General features: G+C 40.2%; 3 protein-coding genes across 7 annotated transcripts; 2 read left to right on the top strand and 1 right to left on the bottom strand.

Annotated features, from left to right (window-relative positions):
- Window positions 1-274: 274 nt before the first annotated feature.
- On the bottom strand, window positions 275-5,490 carry LOC123985688 (testis-expressed protein 26-like). 4 transcript variants are annotated; one of them, XM_046073461.1, is made up of 8 exons: window positions 5,368-5,490; window positions 2,423-2,533; window positions 1,786-1,870; window positions 1,526-1,688; window positions 1,281-1,419; window positions 946-1,113; window positions 686-847; window positions 278-595 (listed from the first exon to the last, which is right to left on the bottom strand). In XM_046073461.1, exons 2-8 carry the CDS (start codon window positions 2,433-2,435, stop codon window positions 465-467), a joined length of 861 nt encoding a protein of 286 aa, XP_045929417.1. In that variant the 5' UTR covers window positions 2,436-2,533; window positions 5,368-5,490; the 3' UTR covers window positions 278-464. The 4 variants fall into 4 exon arrangements, with proteins under 4 accessions (XP_045929418.1, XP_045929417.1, XP_045929415.1 ...); XM_046073459.1 differs by lacking the exon at window positions 5,368-5,490 and adding an exon at window positions 2,613-2,672; XM_046073460.1 differs by lacking the exon at window positions 5,368-5,490 and adding an exon at window positions 2,619-2,637.
- Window positions 4,754-7,451, top strand: hmgb1b (high mobility group box 1b). 2 transcript variants are annotated; one of them, XM_046073463.1, is made up of 5 exons: window positions 4,754-4,906; window positions 6,066-6,221; window positions 6,307-6,452; window positions 6,570-6,744; window positions 6,889-7,451. In XM_046073463.1, the coding sequence occupies exons 2-5, from the start codon at window positions 6,075-6,077 to the stop codon at window positions 7,015-7,017; spliced, it is 597 nt and encodes a 198-aa protein (XP_045929419.1). In that variant the 5' UTR covers window positions 4,754-4,906; window positions 6,066-6,074; the 3' UTR covers window positions 7,018-7,451. The 2 variants fall into 2 exon arrangements, with proteins under 2 accessions (XP_045929419.1, XP_045929420.1); XM_046073464.1 differs by lacking the exon at window positions 4,754-4,906 and adding an exon at window positions 5,370-5,522.
- Window positions 7,452-9,842: 2,391 nt separating this feature from the next.
- On the top strand, window positions 9,843-13,108 carry LOC123985356 (protocadherin Fat 4-like). Its single transcript, XM_046072835.1, has 4 exons — window positions 9,843-9,984; window positions 10,272-10,512; window positions 10,759-11,100; window positions 13,065-13,108. The coding sequence occupies exons 1-4, from the start codon at window positions 9,931-9,933 to the stop codon at window positions 13,106-13,108; spliced, it is 681 nt and encodes a 226-aa protein (XP_045928791.1). The 5' UTR covers window positions 9,843-9,930.
- The last annotated feature ends 5,893 nt before the right edge of the window (window positions 13,109-19,001 follow it).

Raw genomic sequence — 19,001 nt, 5'->3', positions numbered from 1 at the left:
TGCAGAGAGAAACAGCTTTGTCACCATGTTAAATCTAGTTTAAAACTAACAATAGATTGCATTGTTTAGAGTTTACTTTAATCATTTAATTAGTGTAACAGTTTTCAGGTAGTTTCATTCATCTCATAAATACTGACACGGTTTTACATTTTCATTGCAACTACGAAGGGAATAAATAAATTAATTCATTAATATTCCTTTTGGAAATACTTGGAAAAGAATATTTCACAATCTAAAAGTGATATATATATATATGTCCATAATGTCAGATAGCACAATAACGGCTTGATGAAACATAAAGGCAGATAAATATCTTTTCATCAGGCAGATATCACAACACACAAGTTCCACACAAAAAAACATAGCAAATGAATTTGCTATATATATTATGCTATATAATTTATTACATTGTTTTACCTCTCAATCAAGCAAGATAAACAAGCTACTAAAATAAGCAATAAGGTTCAGGGAGGTCCTGGCCAGCTTGATATCCACTCTGGTGAGCAAGAATTAAGTATGGCTGGAAGTTTATTCACTTTCTCCCTGTTGTTCGGATATGCATCTTTACTCAAAATTGTTTTTACAGCCGCCCTTTCTGCAAAGCCAAAAGACACAAAACAGGAATTACCTATCAAAATAAAAATCAGTAAGCAGCTATAGGATCAAAACAGAAGTTGATGCTAACCCTCCTCAGGTAAAATTCTGTGTAACTGCTGCAGCTCCGGGGGTAGCAGAGACTTTATCACACATGCGGCATTTGGGACATTCTTTCCACAAAACCTGTCATAGTTTGTCAAATCTGATCTTTTCTGCTGAGTGTGGACATGCCTTTGCACAACAGTTGGAACTGCAACACACAAAGGATAATTAATTGATAGAATTCATTAGACTTGGTGAATTGCAAGCACTCCTTACAATGTTTACATAAGTATTTTTTTAGCTTACCTATACCACAACAGGCCACATTAGGATCTGTGTTGTTGCACAGCAGTTCAGGTTTTTGCTTTGGCTGGTGGTAGTTGTCCCTCATCGCTGTGTCAAAAGGGAGAGGCACTTCATGCCTGCTGTGCACAGGCACAAGTCTTCTTTCTGGATTATTAATATGATCATAACCTATCAAAGAAGTTTAAAAAAAAAAGGGAAATACACTGTAGACAGAAATATTATGATTAAAGTGGTGGTTTGATTTGGACATGCCTGAGTGCTTGAAGGTCATTAATTCAGGCATGTTCTGGCATGCTTTCATACACAAGACTGAACCAACAGACTAACAGGCATACCCATGAAATCACATCTGTAGGTGGAGCGGTACTGTGCTGTCAAGGCCTTACGCATCTCCCCCTCAGATGGGGGACATTTCCAAGAAAAGCTGACAGAGCTTTGTGCGGCGTCCCTAGGCAGCCTCCACATCATGAAAGACTTGGGGAAAATAGCTTGATTTAAAGGTTACGATACACTGTGAGAGGTCAAGCATGGCATTCAACTATAAATGTAAAATTGAGGCTAACACAGCCTAAATACCAACCTGACTGGGATGTGGATTGTTTCTCCTCTGCCCTGAGGCTGTTCCTGTGCGAAGGCATTCAGGTTTACAGACTGGCTTCCAGCAAAAATCCTTATTGTACACAGTTGAACCAAAAGGTCCAGACTGTGAATACGAGTCTATAAATGAAGTTGACTTTGGGCACCTATATGTATCAACGTAGACATACAATTAAACACAAACAAACATACAAATCAAATTCATGACAATTAATTTAAAAGAAGCCAATAAATAGAACTTACAGCTGAATATCTGCATCTAAATTTGGCCGGTAGACAAAATGCCTTCCATGAGATGTTTCATATGGATCCCACGACTGTTTGCACTCTACAAAAAACATGGCAAGACGGTAAACAAACCTAAGTTAATGTTTCAGAGTTCCCTCTTACCTCTTACACTTAAGGTAGTAGTGTCCAGAATCAAGGCTACAACCCCCACCCCCCCACCCCACCCCATCCTCAGTGAAAAGCTTGTCTTACACTCACTATTAAAGCAGCATCTATGAACCAATATTACCCTGAGGCGAGGGGACATGGACATTAAATGTGACACAATATTTACAATTCTGTAAGTTAAAATTTAAGTATAACTACAAGATTAATTATAATAAAATGTGACTCTGCAACATTACAAAACAATACTGTGTAATTATTCCAACTAACAATATACAATATAATATACCAGTCTATCAATCAAATAGCCTAATTACACAACATAATGAGATAAACCTAGCATTTTACAGTAACCCAAGATGTAACAGAAATATAATAAAATAATAAGATGCCTGCTAAATGAAATTAGACATAGATTAAGTTACTTTCAAATTGGTTAACAAGTTTCTTTCAATCTTTGCATAACATATCCTTGGTTTAAAATTACCTTTGGTTGCCATTGGTGACAACTGTTGGTACCTTGTGCTTTAGTTGTTTAGTGTAATGGAAACCTTTCCCTTTCCATTTCCAGAAGGAAGTTCACTGCGTGGTTGGCTTGCTGAAAAGCGTATTTGACAACTATGCTAAATTTGAGCCTGTATGTATAACAATTAGAAAGTTTCTTTCATTGGCTTAACCTGTACAGTAGGAGAGCTGATCCCAGCAGGATGTTTCTTGGTGCTGTAGTTATGGAAACCTACAACATTTGAATGGCTGCTGTGAGCTGCTCAGTAGGGGAGATGTTGCATTAAAAATTCAACAAGCCAGAGATGCCTTTAAAATTATGGCTGTTTCTGACAGTGGTTGAAAGTAAATAAATACAGTTACTAAGTGCGGTAATTTCATTATATGCTATAATATATAAGAGGACCCCCTTTTATTTATGCTACTTTATATTTATTGTCATCTTGATAAACAATATGTTCGTGTTCTCTTTGTAGATTTTTCATCTTCATTAAATACCATCAGACCCCATATTATGATGGAGCGACTACTACAGTTAAGAGTAAATGGTCACATCATCAGTTTACGTTTGTTGAACACCAAGAAATCTAAAGAAATAATTTTTGACTTGAGGAATGCAACACCCACTAACAAATGACTATGTATGGGGAGGGTAGTGAAATGGTAGATGATTACAAATACTTAGGAACAATAATAGATGAGAAACTGTCATGGAATTTTAACACAGATCTTATTATTTAAGAAAGGTCTGCAGCGTCTATATTTTATGTACAAACTGAGACAGTTTGGTGTGGACAGAGATATATTGGTCCTCTTCTATCGCTCCTTTGTGGAAAGCGTATTAACCTGTAGTTCTATTGCCTGGTATTTTACATTTTCAGTGAATAATAAAAATAAACTGTATAAGATAGTCCAGTAAGATTGCTGGACACCAGCAAATATACATGATAATGACCTGTGAGTCCCAATTGGTGAGGAATTATTGGAGATGTATCACATCCCCTATTTAGCGTGCACAATCTGTTACCATCAGGCAGATGGTATAGGGTGCCATTGCCATCCCTACAAACCACCCGGGCCCGCAGAACATTTGTGCCTACCAGTATTGCATTGCTAAACATTCTGTGAAACAAAAAACAACAAAATAAAGACAGAATCTCTGGGTGTCAAGAAGCTGCACCTTAGTATATTATGTAGAGCACTCTGGTGATGTTTGTGTTGGTATTGTAGTTGTCTGTGTTTGTTTGTTGTTGGTCTGATGATTGCTGTATGACACACTTTGAATTTCCATAAGTACCAATACAAATATTTAAATATCATAACATCTTCAATGCAATATTTTAGAAAGAAATACTTATCACACTACATTTACTGTATTTGACAGCTATAATAACTGGTTCTTTTGCATATAAACATCTTATAAACAAAACATGGGATCGTTTTATAAAATGCTGGATTATATATAAACAGTGTTGGGCAAGCTACTTGGAAAATGTAATGAGCTAAGCTACTAGCTACTCTACATTAAATAAAGCTTCACTACACAGAAGCTACCCCCCAGTGAAATGTAGCAAGCTAAGCTACAGCAATGTGGCAAAAGTAGCTTAGTTAACGTTACATCTAAGCTACTTTAAATGTTTTAATATTTTATAGTTAGGTCTATTTATACACACACACCTATACACTGTATAGGCCTAGTTTATTCCGCCGGCTGCACATACAGGTCCGTGTGTGGCGGTGGCGTTATTTACCGATCCTTCAGAAATGCTTGGGAAAATGTAGCGTGTGGAGCTACTCGGTCAATAAAAGAGCTTCGTTACTGAAAAGCTATTTTATTCAGAAAATACCGACGCTACCACCAAGCTACTGAGAAATGTAGTTAAACTAGTAACGGCGCTACTTTTAGCTACGCTACTGCCCAACACTGTATATAAAGTAGTTCAAATTCTTGGACCCCATACACTTCTTTATTTCAGGAGACCTCTTTTTACAATTTATTATTTTAATATCTTCCAAATATGTAAGTTCAAACTAATGCAAATGCACAAATAAAGATAAACCAGTGGCTATATAACGTTACCACCATATAACCATAGACCTATAACATTAATACACTCTAAATGCGTGTTAAGTAGGCTATAGTTTGTTGATAATACTTATCAACTTTTACTTAATTGTACTCGTGTAAGTTAGGAACAGTCAGTCCCACATACAATTATGCACTTTAAGTTTAGCGCCATCGCCCCGTCGTGTTTTGGACAACCAAGCAGGACTGAGACAGTGAGTGTCCAATAAGATACTCCACGGAGTTGACGGCAGCCAATGTCCGACAGCCGGAGCCCAACACACGGCATAAACACACGGGGATCCTCACTGCCAAAAGACCGCGCACTGACGGTGCTTCTCGTCCCATTGTTTGAGACGTAACGTTACCGACGTACAGCTGAGCTGTTGTAGCGTTGTCGGGGTAAGCATCATACATGTTAACTTATTAAAAAAGCGACTATTGTGTGCCTGTTACGAATGAAACAGTGGGCTGCGTTATTGTTTGCACAATGTGCATCGGTGAGGGTTTCATGTTTAGTTGCATGACTGAGCTGGACAGGATGCTAACACATAATCAAGCTCCTGCTGATGTTTAACACTGTCTTGCTAACTCAGCTACGTAGTTACCCAACTCTGACATTAGCTGTGGCCATACATTGTAACCAAAACAAAGCCAAGCATAACTCCCCCAACGACCAAGTTAACTAATACGTTAGGCTTATCGTAACGTCCGCTAATGTGTTACCAGCTAACAGCGACGAGCTAATTGCTAACTCAGCCTGACAATGGTGGCTGGTTGGTCTGACCGTTTGCTATCATGAAAGCTACCGCTAGCTAGAAGGTGAACGTAGGTTAACACCGCTGACTGGTGCTGAGGCAGACCTGGTGCGGTAAAGCAGGCGGAGCATCTTTCTCCGTGATCACTGGCACTTTAATTTAAATTCTAAATCAAATATACAGTAACGTTATCCAGATAGGATGTAGGTTAATCCACTGACTGTTAAAAAGCTAGAAGAACGGATGACGGCAGTCCCCTGGCAAGTTTTAGCAATCTAACCAGCCATTTTAATAATTGTCTCATGAAATGAGCACTGTGACATGCCAGCTTGCTAAGGCTAAAACTAGCTAGCCTAGCTAAAATGCTAACGTTAAAAGGAAGATCAAACAAAGCAAGAACGGAGCCATAATGGCTAACAGCTAGCGAACAATCAAAGGCGGTGGAAGCTAATGTATTCATCTACATACGTTATATCAATGGGAGGCTAACGTTACTGGATAATATAGTGCAGTGTGCTTTTTTACCACGAACACTGTAACGTTACTGCAACACTGCATATATGCCAGAAGTAAAATACCAGTAAGCTAACGTTTATGTGTAGTATTAAAATAAGCTTGTGTTGGCCTCTTAATGAAATGCAGTGGGTTGTCAGTCACCTGGGACATCCTCCTCCCACCACCCATTTTAAACAATAGATGGAACTGACAAAGCAAGTGGTAGACAATTGACTGGGAAATATGCATGAGTAGACTTGGATGCATTTCTCTGAAAACATATTTACATTTTCTTTCTCTCTACTCAGTAATCCAAGATGGGAAAGGATCCAAAGAAGCCGAGGGGAAAAATGTCCTCCTATGCCTACTTTGTGCAAACGTGCCGAGAGGAGCATAAGAAGAAACATCCTGATGCATCTGTCAACTTTGCAGAGTTCTCCAAGAAATGCTCTGAGCGATGGAAGGTAAAATAAATTACTTCTAAATCAACTCTTCAAAATAAATGTCCAATATTTTCTTTTAAGCAGTATATAACTTGTTTTCCCAAAGACAATGTCACCGAAAGAGAAAGGCAAGTTTGAAGATATGGCCAAACAAGATAAGGTGCGTTATGAGAGGGAAATGAAGAATTACATTCCCCCCAAGGGCCAGAAGAAGAAGCGATTCAAGGACCCCAATGCCCCCAAGAGACCGCCGTATGTACCATAATAAGCTTGCTCCACACTCTTATTTTTTATTTATTAGTTTAGTTTTGACAGTAAGTGCTAAGTGGATTATGATATCTTAAACCCTGGCATGTTCTTTTCCCACAGGTCTGCATTCTTCCTGTTTTGCGCAGACTTTCGCTCAAAGGTAAAAGGTGAGAATCCTGGACTCACCATTGGGGACACAGCAAAGAAGTTGGGAGAAATGTGGAACAGCTCATCTGCAGAGAACAAGCAGCCGTATGAGAAGAAGGCTGCCAAGCTTAAGGAGAAATATGACAAGGTGAATATACTAAGCTAGACTTATTTTTGTGAAATTTGAAAATCGTTGTGTTTGAGGTTCAAACTTGAAATATTTGTTTCTTTTACATGGTAAAAGAATAGGTTTTCCTGTAGCATTAAAACACATTTGTTGTGCTTTACACAGGATATCGTTGCTTACCGCACCAAGGGCAAAGTGGATTCAGCGTCTGCTGCTGCAGCAGATGATGATGATGAAGATGATGAAGAAGAGGAGGGTGACGAGGAGGAGGACGATGATGAGGATGATGAGTAGATTGCATAGGGATAGGACCTGAAGTTTTGTTTATGCCATATAACCCTAATATACTCAATTCACCATCTTGAAACAGAATAAGTCGGATTGAACAAGAACATGTGTATATTTAATGTTTTTAAGATGTACAGTGCTATTCTCCTTTTTTGTAAAGTTAACACTACATATCTTAAGTTTGGGATTTTCTAGTGGTAGTTCTTTATCCCTGCCATATTATGTAACAATTTAGGAGGACTACAAATCAGTATGAAAGTAACTAGTCTTTAGGTGTTACAGCTCAAAAATGAGATTTCTAAGTTGGTAGTGTATTTTTCTTTGAAAAATATTTTTTTATGTGCTGTCCCAATGTCTTTTTATTGTTCTTTGAATACCACTAATATCAAATGCAGCTGTCGACATTCAAGAATGTCTTCAATAAATGTCATTTTTTTTAAGAGTTTTGTTTTTTTCTTCATCTGATTTGAGTTATCTCAACATCTCTATGGCAACCAGTCAGTTATGAAAGACCTAACATGTAGAACATGAAGCCTAGCAAGTATACCCATAAATAATTGAAACACTGGGGTTTGAGGCTTTTCATTTTGAAAGTACAGCTGATTGCTGCACAAGTGAATAAGTGCAAGATAATATGCCAGCTCTTTCTTCTGTCAAATTATACTGAAACAGCTACTTTGAACTTGAAGTAAGGAATAAATGGTATGAGATTTTTACGCGCGGTTGTGTTCGAACATTTACAATACATAGTTGGATTCAGAGAAATGTTTGCCCAGCAGAACAGGAAACGGCAAATAATATGAACCCAATCAATTGCCTTAGTTTTTTTAGAAAGTAAAATTATGAGCTTTTGCAGAGTTATTTGTTCTACAAATAGTATTGGGGCTAAAGTTTGGAAATACTTAATGAATCGGTGTTTTGCAGCATTATTACATTTGCATGGAAGTGAGTGAGTGTATGCCTGATTTGTACTTCATGCTGTGCTAGGCTTCGACAATTCTGTTTTCACCAAACTTAATCATGTCATTACTGGGTAATTATTGTACTGTAGTTTGAGCAACCTAAGTCCAGAAGGTGGTGCCACAGTTAAATAAATTGTACAGCATATGCAGCTGAAAGTTCAGACTATAGTTAGTTATTGTGTCATGCCAACACAAGTGCCCGGCCCACCTGAATGTATGAGAAACCAAAAAATGCTTTTGTGGTGGTGAAGCATTTGTCAGACATAAATATAACTTCACACATAACATTGCAAACAAAGAACTTTGTCTTCTGTCTCGTGCTCAACAAATAAAATTAGAAGAAGAACTCACCAGAAATTATGGACATTTTACTATAAATAATATCCCTTAAATCATAGCATAATGAGCAATAAAACATGAAATGGTTCTCTTTAGGAAGACCAGTAAGCCTGCCTGCTTAAATAGCTAATAGTAATGTACCTGATGTAACTGTGCTCACAGAGATCTTTGACTTTTGGCTTTGACTGCTTCACACAGGGCTCTACACTCTTAAGTCCTTAATTTAGGTTTGTATCAAACACACAGTGCGTAATATTGTTTGTCCTTAAATGTCACTATATTATATTATTGAATGGGCATAATTCAATCCATGCCACAGACACACAAGATAAATAGTATTCTATAAGAATTAGTAGTGTTTGTAAGTTTGTAACTTAATGATGAATACTAACTGTTGGTTGAGTTATACTGGCCACATCCTAAACATAACATGTTGTGTGTCTAGTTTAGTCTCACTAAAGTGTCCATAGAAAAGTACTTTTTGTGTTCTTTGTATTGTATGCCTCCCCAGTGAGTCCATTCAGGGACCTTTTGTGGTCTTTTGCTGGGATAGAGTTCCCTCTGCGTGTAATTGGAGACAGCCTCACAGTCACAGTGGCCTCACAGTCATTTAAAGGAGGTTCACATGTCCATTTATCAGAGTTTTCTCAGCAGCTTTGCCCTTTGCCATATAAAGAACTGTGAAGAAGCAGTAATGATGGTGGTCCTGTTCCCCTATTTACCAGTTACATTATGTGTTATAGTAACAATAATTCGGTAAATGTAATCACATAAGAGGCAGTATTTAAAATATGAATATCAAAGAGAATTACAATATTATGGCAAGGCTTGTCATATACTTTAAATTACATACAAAATGCTCTAAGAAACTGTTGTGTTGCTACACTAATAATCTTTTCATCTAAATTCAGTTTTAACATTCAGTGCTACTGTCATGTCAGCTCTCTATTGAAACCTGCAATTCAGAGCAGCTTTTTTGTCCTTTCTTTCCTTTCACACATTGAATGAACAAGTTTGTGAATGTATCCCGTATCTGACATGCAGCAAGAAAGGCTCCCCCTAGGCCACTTTCCTAGAGGCAACTGTTCAAAGAGTCCATTTCATCTCTACATTGAGGAACCTCAAGAGCAAACTCCATGGAGAGAATATAAAACAGAATGATTCAGCATTGTGGTGTATATTATTACTCTATTTTTACTTTACTTACTCTATTCTTTTTCCTTCCCAGAATTTGGATTCATTTTATAAAGCAAGGTTATGTGTTAATTTAAAGTTAATTTAAAGATGATTAGGCATGTTTTCTTTTGAAACTAATGACAACAAACTTTCAATCTGCTGCATTATGAAGCCCCAAAAGAACTTTTTTTCTGCTGCAGGCTTTGTAGAGTGATGTCAAAGGGGAGTGCCAGTCTGGATTACAGGCTGAGAAGATTGAGTAATCACTATGGAGACAGCTTTTATAGTTTTCCATTTGTTGGTCTTGTGTTGAAGTAATGCTGTGCAGTTTCCAGGACTTCTTTTTCCTGCCATGTCTGTTTTGTTTCACTTAGGGTCTTATTCTCTTGCTTGATTTTGCAATTATTAAGAAGTAAGAGGAATTTAGGAAGCAAACTTTATAATGGACTCCGCTGGACAATGGAGAAAATATACAATTCCGTTGTTTAATTTTCTGGTAAGTTGGCCTTTTAGCTCATATGTTGAAGCAGTGAGAGCAGGTCTTAGAGATAACTGATCAACATCTCAATCTGTTTTTAATTTTAATTGTTTATTAGATTTATTAGATTACAGTGCATTTAAACATGTGGAATATGTACAGACGGTGAAAATAAATCTCCCTGTAGTACTATTACAAATAAAAACTCATTTAAATGCTTCAAAAGTAGCCTATTTATGCCTATTTTTTTTTTTTTTTTTACTTTAACAAGAAACTCAGAGTCATTTCTTATTTTTTTTCCTCAGGTGTTTATTACTACATCTTCTCAAGAACATTCATCTGGAAATACAGGGAATGTGAGCAGTGAGAGGCAGTTTGCAGATAGCGTCTTAGGGCAGCATACGCTTCCCTCCTGGTATTATACATTTATTGATGCTGTGCCCAAGCATGGTGCCGTCAGCTTACACTCTCAGAACAGATGGCGATCACAGATGGCTTTCTCCAAAACTGTTTATTCATTTGAAGTGAATGAAGACACAGTACCAGGTTTGTCATCTGTGGCCTTTCCCCATGTAAATTAGGCTCAAATACATGTAGCAGCAGTTATTTTAAGCATTACATGATAGTTTTTGAAATATTATTATGTAACTTGGGATATTAGATTTATAATATAATCACTTCTAATATTTAGGATAGTTTTTTGTTTTTTTGCAATAATGTTGCAAAATGTTTTCTTTTCATTCCACAGTTACTAGATTACCCAGTGATTATGCGTTATCCATGTGTTGACAGGAACAGTTGTGGGAAAGGTGGAAACAGTGGTTGAGAGTCTCACGCCTATCACATACTTGGTGCAGGAGGATGACGGAGAGAACCTGTTCCTCCTCAGCCCCCTCTCAGGGGAGTTCCTATTATCCCGCAGACTGGATTTCGAAGCACAAAGATTCTACATACTCACTGTGGTGGTGCAGCAGGGGGATTCACAGGTGTCCAGTGTCAGGGTGTACTTCAATGTCCTGGATGTGAATGACAACCCCCCTGTTTTCAGTCAGGATACCTTTTCTGTGTCATTAGTGGAAGACGCACGGGCTGGTACTTGCTTCCTTTCTTTGAATGTGTCAGATAAAGATGATGGTAAGTGCAATACTACACTTACATTATAAATATAACATTCATCCAACATTGAGCAGATGTCATCATATATGTATCTTCAGAAAACAATGAAGTAATCATTGATCAAAGGTATCAACACTTACAATGCAAAGCAATATGATTAACAGTCAGAAAGAACCCCAAAATGATCAAAATGCTGCACGGCATTGAATAAAAACACATTGTGGCAGAAAACAGGTTTTTGCAATGTCCAGGTGAGTTTCCTCCCTGAAAAAAGAAACCTGCATGTTTAGGGTCCCTGGCCATGACTTTTAGGAACTGGCCTTACATCTGATACAGATGTATCAGATATATCAGATAGGTAAAGCACCTTACCTATCTTAAGCAGCATCTACATGTGTAATTAGCATTGTTGATAAAATTCATAATATTCTAACAACACGGGTTCTCAGCTCCCCGACCCACAAAGCTGGCAAGGTGTTTGACCTCGTTCTTGTCTGAAACTGTGCCACCGAATGCCTTACAATCACACCTCTAAACATGTCTATCTACTATTTCATCCAATTCACAGTATGACTACAGGAAAAGCCCATTGTAACAGCACCTTATATCTCACGCCGCAACCTTTTTCCCACTCACTTTGCATCAGTGGTAGCCTCCGCTCTACCTCCCCTCATAATGACCATTGATTTAGCAGAGCCTCTGACTCAAGGAATTAAAATTTCCACTTTTAAAGTTCTACTAAATCCTCCTCCACCACCAACAAACTTGTCTGCTGATACCTTTGCTCAGAATCAGAAGAATCAGAAGGAGCTTTATTGCCAAATAATGTTTTACACATCAATTTGGTGTGGTGATAAGGTGCTACACGTAGACAAACATACAGTTGACATAAATAAATGTAGAAATTCGTCTGTGCCATGCAGAAGTAACGCAATGGAAGAGAATATTGTGTACATATAAATATATAAACTGACAACATAAAAATATAACACATAAAATCAACAATCAACAACAAATATGTGCAACGTGCCAGGTCTTTGCCCAACATGAGATGATACAGTATTTACATGTGCAGAGACATTTGTATCATTTGCAAGGGGGGGAGTGTCAGAAGGGGACCTGGGCCTTGTTAATGAGGCTAGTTGCAGACGGAAAGAAGCTTTTTTTGTGGCGAGAGCTTTTGGTCCTGATGGAGGAAACAAACCCCGGGAACAAACTGAAACAGTTTGTGTCCGGGATGGGAGGAGTCAGCTGCAATCTTTCCTGCTCGCCTCAGAGTCCTCGAGGAGTACAGGTCCAGAAGAGAACGAAGATTGCAGGCAATCACCTTCTCTGCAGAGCGAATGATGCACTGCAGCCTGCCCTTGTCCCTGGCAGTGGCAGCAGCGTACCAGATGGTGATGGAGGAGGTGAGGATGGACTCAATGATGGAAGAAGTGTAGAAGTGCACCATCATTGTCTTTGGCAGGCTGAATTCTTCAGCTGCCGCAGGAAGTACATCCTCTGTTGGGCCTTTTTGATGATGGAGGTGATGTTCAGTTCCCACTTGGGAGATGATGGTGCCCAGGAAGCGGAAGGAGTCCACAGTGGTAACTGGGGAGTCACATAGGATGATGGGGGAGGGTGGGGCTGGGCTCTTTCTAAAATCCACGACCATCTCCACTGTCTTCTGAGCGTTGATCTCCCACCTGTAGGCGGACTCATCCCCACCTGAGATGAGCCCAATGAGGGTGGTGTCGTCCGCAAACTTAAGGAGCTTGACAGGTGCTTGAAAGGTGCCTCCGATTCCTACGAATCTCCTCCAAGCCATATCTCCTACCATGGTGATAAATACTTCTCTGGCTTCAGAAACATTCCTGACCACTTTCAAAAGGACTGCAAAGGCAGCAGGAGGCGGGCTCTTTGACACAATGTTGTAGCGGAGTTGTTGTTTTTCTTTCAGCCGCTTCTCAACCTTCTTGAACCCTCTGATCTTTGGCCAGCGGGGAAGCAGGGCTGCTGGAAGCTGAGGTATGCTTGTGCATAGCTGTTTGCCCATAAGGAGTTGTGCAGGGGAGTAACCACACTCCAGAAGTGTGGCTCGATATGCCATCAAAGCTTTTAGTTTCTCACCTCCTCCATTCCACAGTCCTTTTATGGTTGCCACCGCACGCTCTGCCTCTCCATTTGCTTGCGGGTATCTTGGGCTGCTGGTGATGTGCGTAAACCCATACTCTGTGGAAAAGTCTCTGAACAATTCACAGCTGTATTGTGGTCCATTATCAGACAAACTGTGTCCTGTATCCCGTGGCGGCTAAATGCTTCTTTCAGAGCTGCAATGACTGTGTTGGCTGAGGCAATGTGGAGGTGGTCAACTTTGATATAATGTGAGAAATAATCCACTATAAGGAGATAAGTCTTCTTCTCCCAGAAGTCTGTACCCACTCTTTGCCAGGGTCTCTCCTGTACCGGGGTGGTCAGCAAAGGCTCTCTGTGCTCTGCCCTGTGCTGTGAGCATGTGTTACAGTTCTCCACCAGCTGACTGATGTGTACAGACAGTCCTGGCCACCAGACGGACTGGCGTGCTCTCGCTCTGCACTTGACAATACCTTGATGGCCACTATGGAGGTTGTTGAGGATTTCTTGTCTCATGTCGTGGGGAATGACGATTCTTTGGCTTCTGAGAAGCAGCTCTCCTGCTAACGTTAGTGTCGCTCTTTCACACAGCCGAATCTTTCCTGGCTGAGCCTTTGACGCCACAACCATGCCTGCGCACCAGGGTGTGGGCTGGGTCACCTTTGAAATCACCCCCATGTCCTCCATACGCTTCAGCTCCGCCTTCACCTTGTCTCGCAGTGGTAGAGGCAGGCGGCGTGGGGATGACAGAGCATACGGGACAGCACCTGGCTCCAGTTCTATTTTGTAGGGCTCCTTTAATTTTCCCAATCCAGAAAACACTGAGTCTTAAAATCCTCTTGCCGGGCTTGTACAATGTGGACACGCCTTATTAGCTTGAGTGCTTTTATAGCAGGAAGGCCCAGTAGCGCCTTAGTCAAACCTTCAACAACATAAATGTCTTGTTCTGTTGTTACCTTTTTGTGACTCAGCTCACCTTTAAAGCGTCCTTTTACTTCTAGTCTGTAGTTTCCTGGTCCATACAGCACTTTGAGTGGCAGTTGCAGTGTCCCATGCTTTTTAATGGAGTAGCTGCTGCTTGGAATTGCTGTAACATTTGCTCCAGTATCCAATTTGAAAACAGTTGCTTCTCCATTTTACTGCACTGTCTCTATCCACTTGTCCTCTCCCTCAGAGCCCACTTCTCCAAGGAAAGCAAAATCCTCTTCTTATTTGCTCCCCATATGTGCCTCTGAGATGTCATGGACCCCACCAGTCGATCTGCATTTCTTTACAAAGTGACAACTCCTGCACTCTGCATCACGGGCGGGGCAGTCCTTCCAAAGATGTTTCTTTGACAGTCCGCACCTGCTGCATTCAGATGTCTTTGTATCAGGCTTATCTTTGGCTGCTTTGCGCCATTTTGTGTGTTTTTGATGTATAGCTTCAACCTATCCGGTCGCTCGCTCTGTCCCTCGCAACACTGGCTGCTGTTTTTTCACTGCTGCACTCTGTCTCACTCTTGTAATAGCTTTTGCTAGTGTCAAATCAGCGTCCAACTGTAGACTTTCTGATAACTTAGCATCTCTAATGCTGACCACAATTCGGTCCCTTATTAACTGTTCTCTCAGGACCCCAAATTCACAGTGTTCGGCCAGTGTGTGCACCGCTGTTATAAAGGACTCAACGCTCTCACCGGGCTCTTGGTTTCGTCTGTTGAAGCTGGCACGTGCTTGGCAGGAACCTTTACTCGGAACATGTGTGTCACCTTCAAGACAGTCCGTGTGTGACCGTGAAACTTCAGTTCCTTTACAGAACACTCCACAGGGGTGACCCAAGGCTCAGTGCTAGGGCCCCTTCTCTTCTCAGTTCACACCACATCACTGAATCCAATCATTCGCTCCCATGGCTTCTCTTACCACTGCTATGCAGACAATACGCAGCTCTACCTATCCTTCCCGCCCGAGGACCCCAGCGTCTTGGCGCGGATCTCGGACTGTCTCTCGGGCATATCCGCATGGATGAAGGCTTGTCACCTCCAACTAAACCTCTCTAAGACGGAACTCTTGGTCATTCCAGCCAAGCAATCTATCTACCACAACATCAAACCACAAATTGACTCCTCAACCATCACTCCAACCAGGGTGGTGAGAAACTTGGGTGTCCTTTTCAGACTATATTGCTGCTGTCTCTTGTTCATGCTGCTTCACTCTATACAACATAAGGAGAATCAGGTCCTACCTCACTCAGTACGCCACCCAGCTTCTGGTACAGGCCATGGTTATCTCTCGCCTCGACTATTGCAATGCCCTTCTAGTAGGTCTTCCAGCTTGTGCGTTGAAACTCCTACAAATGGTTCAGAACGCAGCAGCCGTTTGGTTTTTGATCAGCCCAAAAGGACGCATGTCACTCCATTACTGAGTGACCTCCACTGGCTACCCGTAGCCTCCCGAATCAAATTCAAGTTACTAATGCTTGCATACAGAGCTACTACTGGGTTTGCACCCATCTACCTAAACTCAATAATACAAGGTTATGTTCCTTCTCGGCCACTACGCTCCTCCAACGAATGCCACCTGGCTCTGCCATCCTTACACACAAAGCAATCTCAGTCCTGGCTGTTCTCATCTGTGACACCACGATGGTGGAATGAGCTACCACATGCCATCAGAGCAGGGGCGTCCCTCTCTAACTTCAAGAAGCTCTTGAAAACTCATCTCTTCTGAGAACACTTTCTCTTATAACACCTCTAACTCCTAACCTCTAACATGCACTTCCTGTGCTCTTCTTCTATCCCCTTACAATTATCCTGTATTGATTGCACTTTTTGTTAACTCTTACTTCTTTCCCTAGGTATTTACCCCATTGATGCGATATGTGGTAGCTCTAACTAGTATTTATTAGTGCTCTTACAACTATGTATTGTCAGTTGTAGTTCTTATGCTGAATTTGATGCTTTGTTGATGTTTGTATGTTGTTCCTGAAATGTAAGCCGCTTTGGATAAAAGCATGTGCCAAATTAGTGAATGTAAATGTATTTAATTTATATAAAGCTAAAAGCACATTTTAATGTTTTTGAGAAAGAATGTTATTATTTAAATTTTTTTACATGAATAGTTTAAAATTTATTCATGCTTTCTACTTTCTTTTAAGATTTATTGGTCTATCCAATTAATAGGGGTCAAAGCAACAATCCTGCCTACATTGGACACAGAATGGCGAAAAACTAATGAGATGTTATAGCCTTGTATGATAGCTATTCTTTAATCAAAATTTATACACTTTCTGTACCCAGGAATGAACAATTTAGCCCCATTAATTGGATTGACCTGTACATGGTGAGCAGTGTGGGGGGTAAAAGCATGGATGACTGTGAAAATTAAACCTTCCAAGTTGAGTGTGAAAAGGCATAATTTATATTCACACATTCCTTGGCTTTACATGCCACATTTGGCAAGTCCAATCTAGACATGAATTTTGTTTATTGTTGTGATAATTAATTTATTTGATTGGGTATTGCTGAAAATGCTGCTTGAAAGATTCATGTTTAGTTGGAGGCACAAAGTCTTAGAAGCAAACGGGTCTTAGTATCGGCAATGTGCAGTGTGTTCTTTGATTTATATATTGTCCACCTAGCCATTATGAGAAGGACATTCTATAATTTCTCATAACACCACGTATTATCTTTTCCACTCCAGGTGACAATGGACACTTGAAACTGAGAGTGGTCGGTGGAGATGAAGAGGAAGTGTTCTTTGTAAACCCAGTTGGTAATTTATGCCTGAACAAAGAATTAGACAGAGAGAGACAACCCCTCTACAATCTGACTGTGACAGCTAATGACTGTGTCCAGCCTGTGTCTTTACAGTTCACCAGCACAGGACGTGTAATTGTGGTGGTTGATGACATCAATGACAATGCTCCATTGTTTGTGTCAGCCAAAATAGTCAGTATACCAGAGGACACTGCGCTTCATTCTGTTATAATGACTGTACATGCTGAGGATGAAGACATAGGATCCAACGGGGAAGTTTTATATTATTTAAATAACATTTCTTATGGAGTTTTTAGCATTGATAACAGAAGTGGAACAATATACCTGGAGGATGCATTAGACAGAGAAGAGGTAGATACCATAACTATTACAGTGACAGCCACTGATAAAGGCTCACCCAGGATGGCAACCAGTATGAATATCACGGTGTACGTTGAGGATGCAAATGACCATTACCCTGAGTTCTCACAAAGAAGCTACAGCCTGACAGTCAGAGAGGACACCCCCAGAGGAACAAGCCTGTTTCAAGTTCAGGCTCTTGATCGAGACATCGGGATAAATGGACAAGTACGCTATAAATTGACCCAGAGCGCTCCTTTTGTGGTAGACACAGTTCTAGGCGTCATCACAGTCATGGATAAACTGGACAGGGAAAAGGATTCAAACTACACCTTAATCATATCAGCTGTAGATCAGGGAAATATGCCCAGATCTGCTACTGCAGCCATCACTGTCACAGTGCTGGATGTCAATGATTTTGCACCCCTCTTTACTCCAGAAACACTTACCATACATGTAATGGAGAATGTGGAGGAACCCTCTCAGCTAACGCATCAGGTACTACTGGTCTTGTTAACCAAAGAGTTCACTGAATGATGATTACAGAATGTTCTGATGTTAATTTGTAGATTGTCTTTTTTTAACCAGGTCTCAGCTTTGGATGAAGATTTAGGAGTCAACAGCCAGCTTACCTATTTTATACAGAAAGGAAATGATAGTGGTTTGTTCTCCATCACTTCCAGCGGCACATTTAAAATTTTGCACAGCCTGGACAGAGAGAGGGTATCACTGTACTTTGTTACCATCATTGCTGTTGATTCAGGTGATTTACACCAAAGCTTAAATGCGATAAACTTTATATTATGTTCTGTAAACCTTTTACTGCCAGTGTCATTACAAACTGTTTGATAATTGATTATTTATTTTGTCATTTAAAGGATTACCACCTCTAACAGGTACTCTAACTGTACATGTCATAGTGGATGATAACAATGATAACCGTCCAGAGTTTACTGAGGAAGTCTACAACACCATAGTGTCTGAGGACAGTTCTATAGGCACTGTGTTTGCCATGATAACAGCATCTGACATTGATGAGGGTGTGAGTGGGGAAATAAGGTAAAATGTCAAAAAAAATAGAGTGGTACAAGTAACACTGTCCATGATTTATCCTTGAGAAATTATGCTAAAGTTACACATGTTTTTCTGCGACCTACTTCAGTATCATTAGGATCAACATTTCTTTCTTCTGTATTTGCTGAATATGCTGCTTAGGAGCAACTGGAAAACACTCCACATTATGTTGATTTATACATTATAATCAGCTATTTCAATCTCTTTTAGGTATTCCATGGAGAACCGCGATGTGCCTTTCGCCATTGACGAAACATCTGGAGAGCTGTTTACAATCGATGTCCTCGACAGGGAGACAGTAGCCATTTACAGGTTGATGGTGATCGGCAGTGATAAGCATCCTACTCAGCCTCTGTCAAGCTCAGTGCTTATTACTGTGCTCATTGGAGATATTAACGACCACTGGCCCCAGTTTTTGAACAGCCCATATGTGGCCTATGTGCCCACCGAGATGGCTCCAGGTGAGCGTTACTTCCATTTTTACTTCCACTTGACAGTTATATTATTTCCTATATCCTGGATTTGTTTTTGTTTGTCCTACAGGCTCCGTTGTTTGTGCAGTACGAGCAACAGATGGAGATACTGAGATGAATGCAGAACTACATTATTCATTATATGGACAAAGTTCAGATCTGTT

The sequence above is a fragment of the Micropterus dolomieu genome, linkage group LG17 (assembly GCF_021292245.1).
Source record: "Micropterus dolomieu isolate WLL.071019.BEF.003 ecotype Adirondacks linkage group LG17, ASM2129224v1, whole genome shotgun sequence".
NCBI lineage: Eukaryota > Metazoa > Chordata > Actinopteri > Centrarchiformes > Centrarchidae > Micropterus > Micropterus dolomieu.
This window is presented reverse-complemented; position numbering and strand designations above follow the sequence as displayed.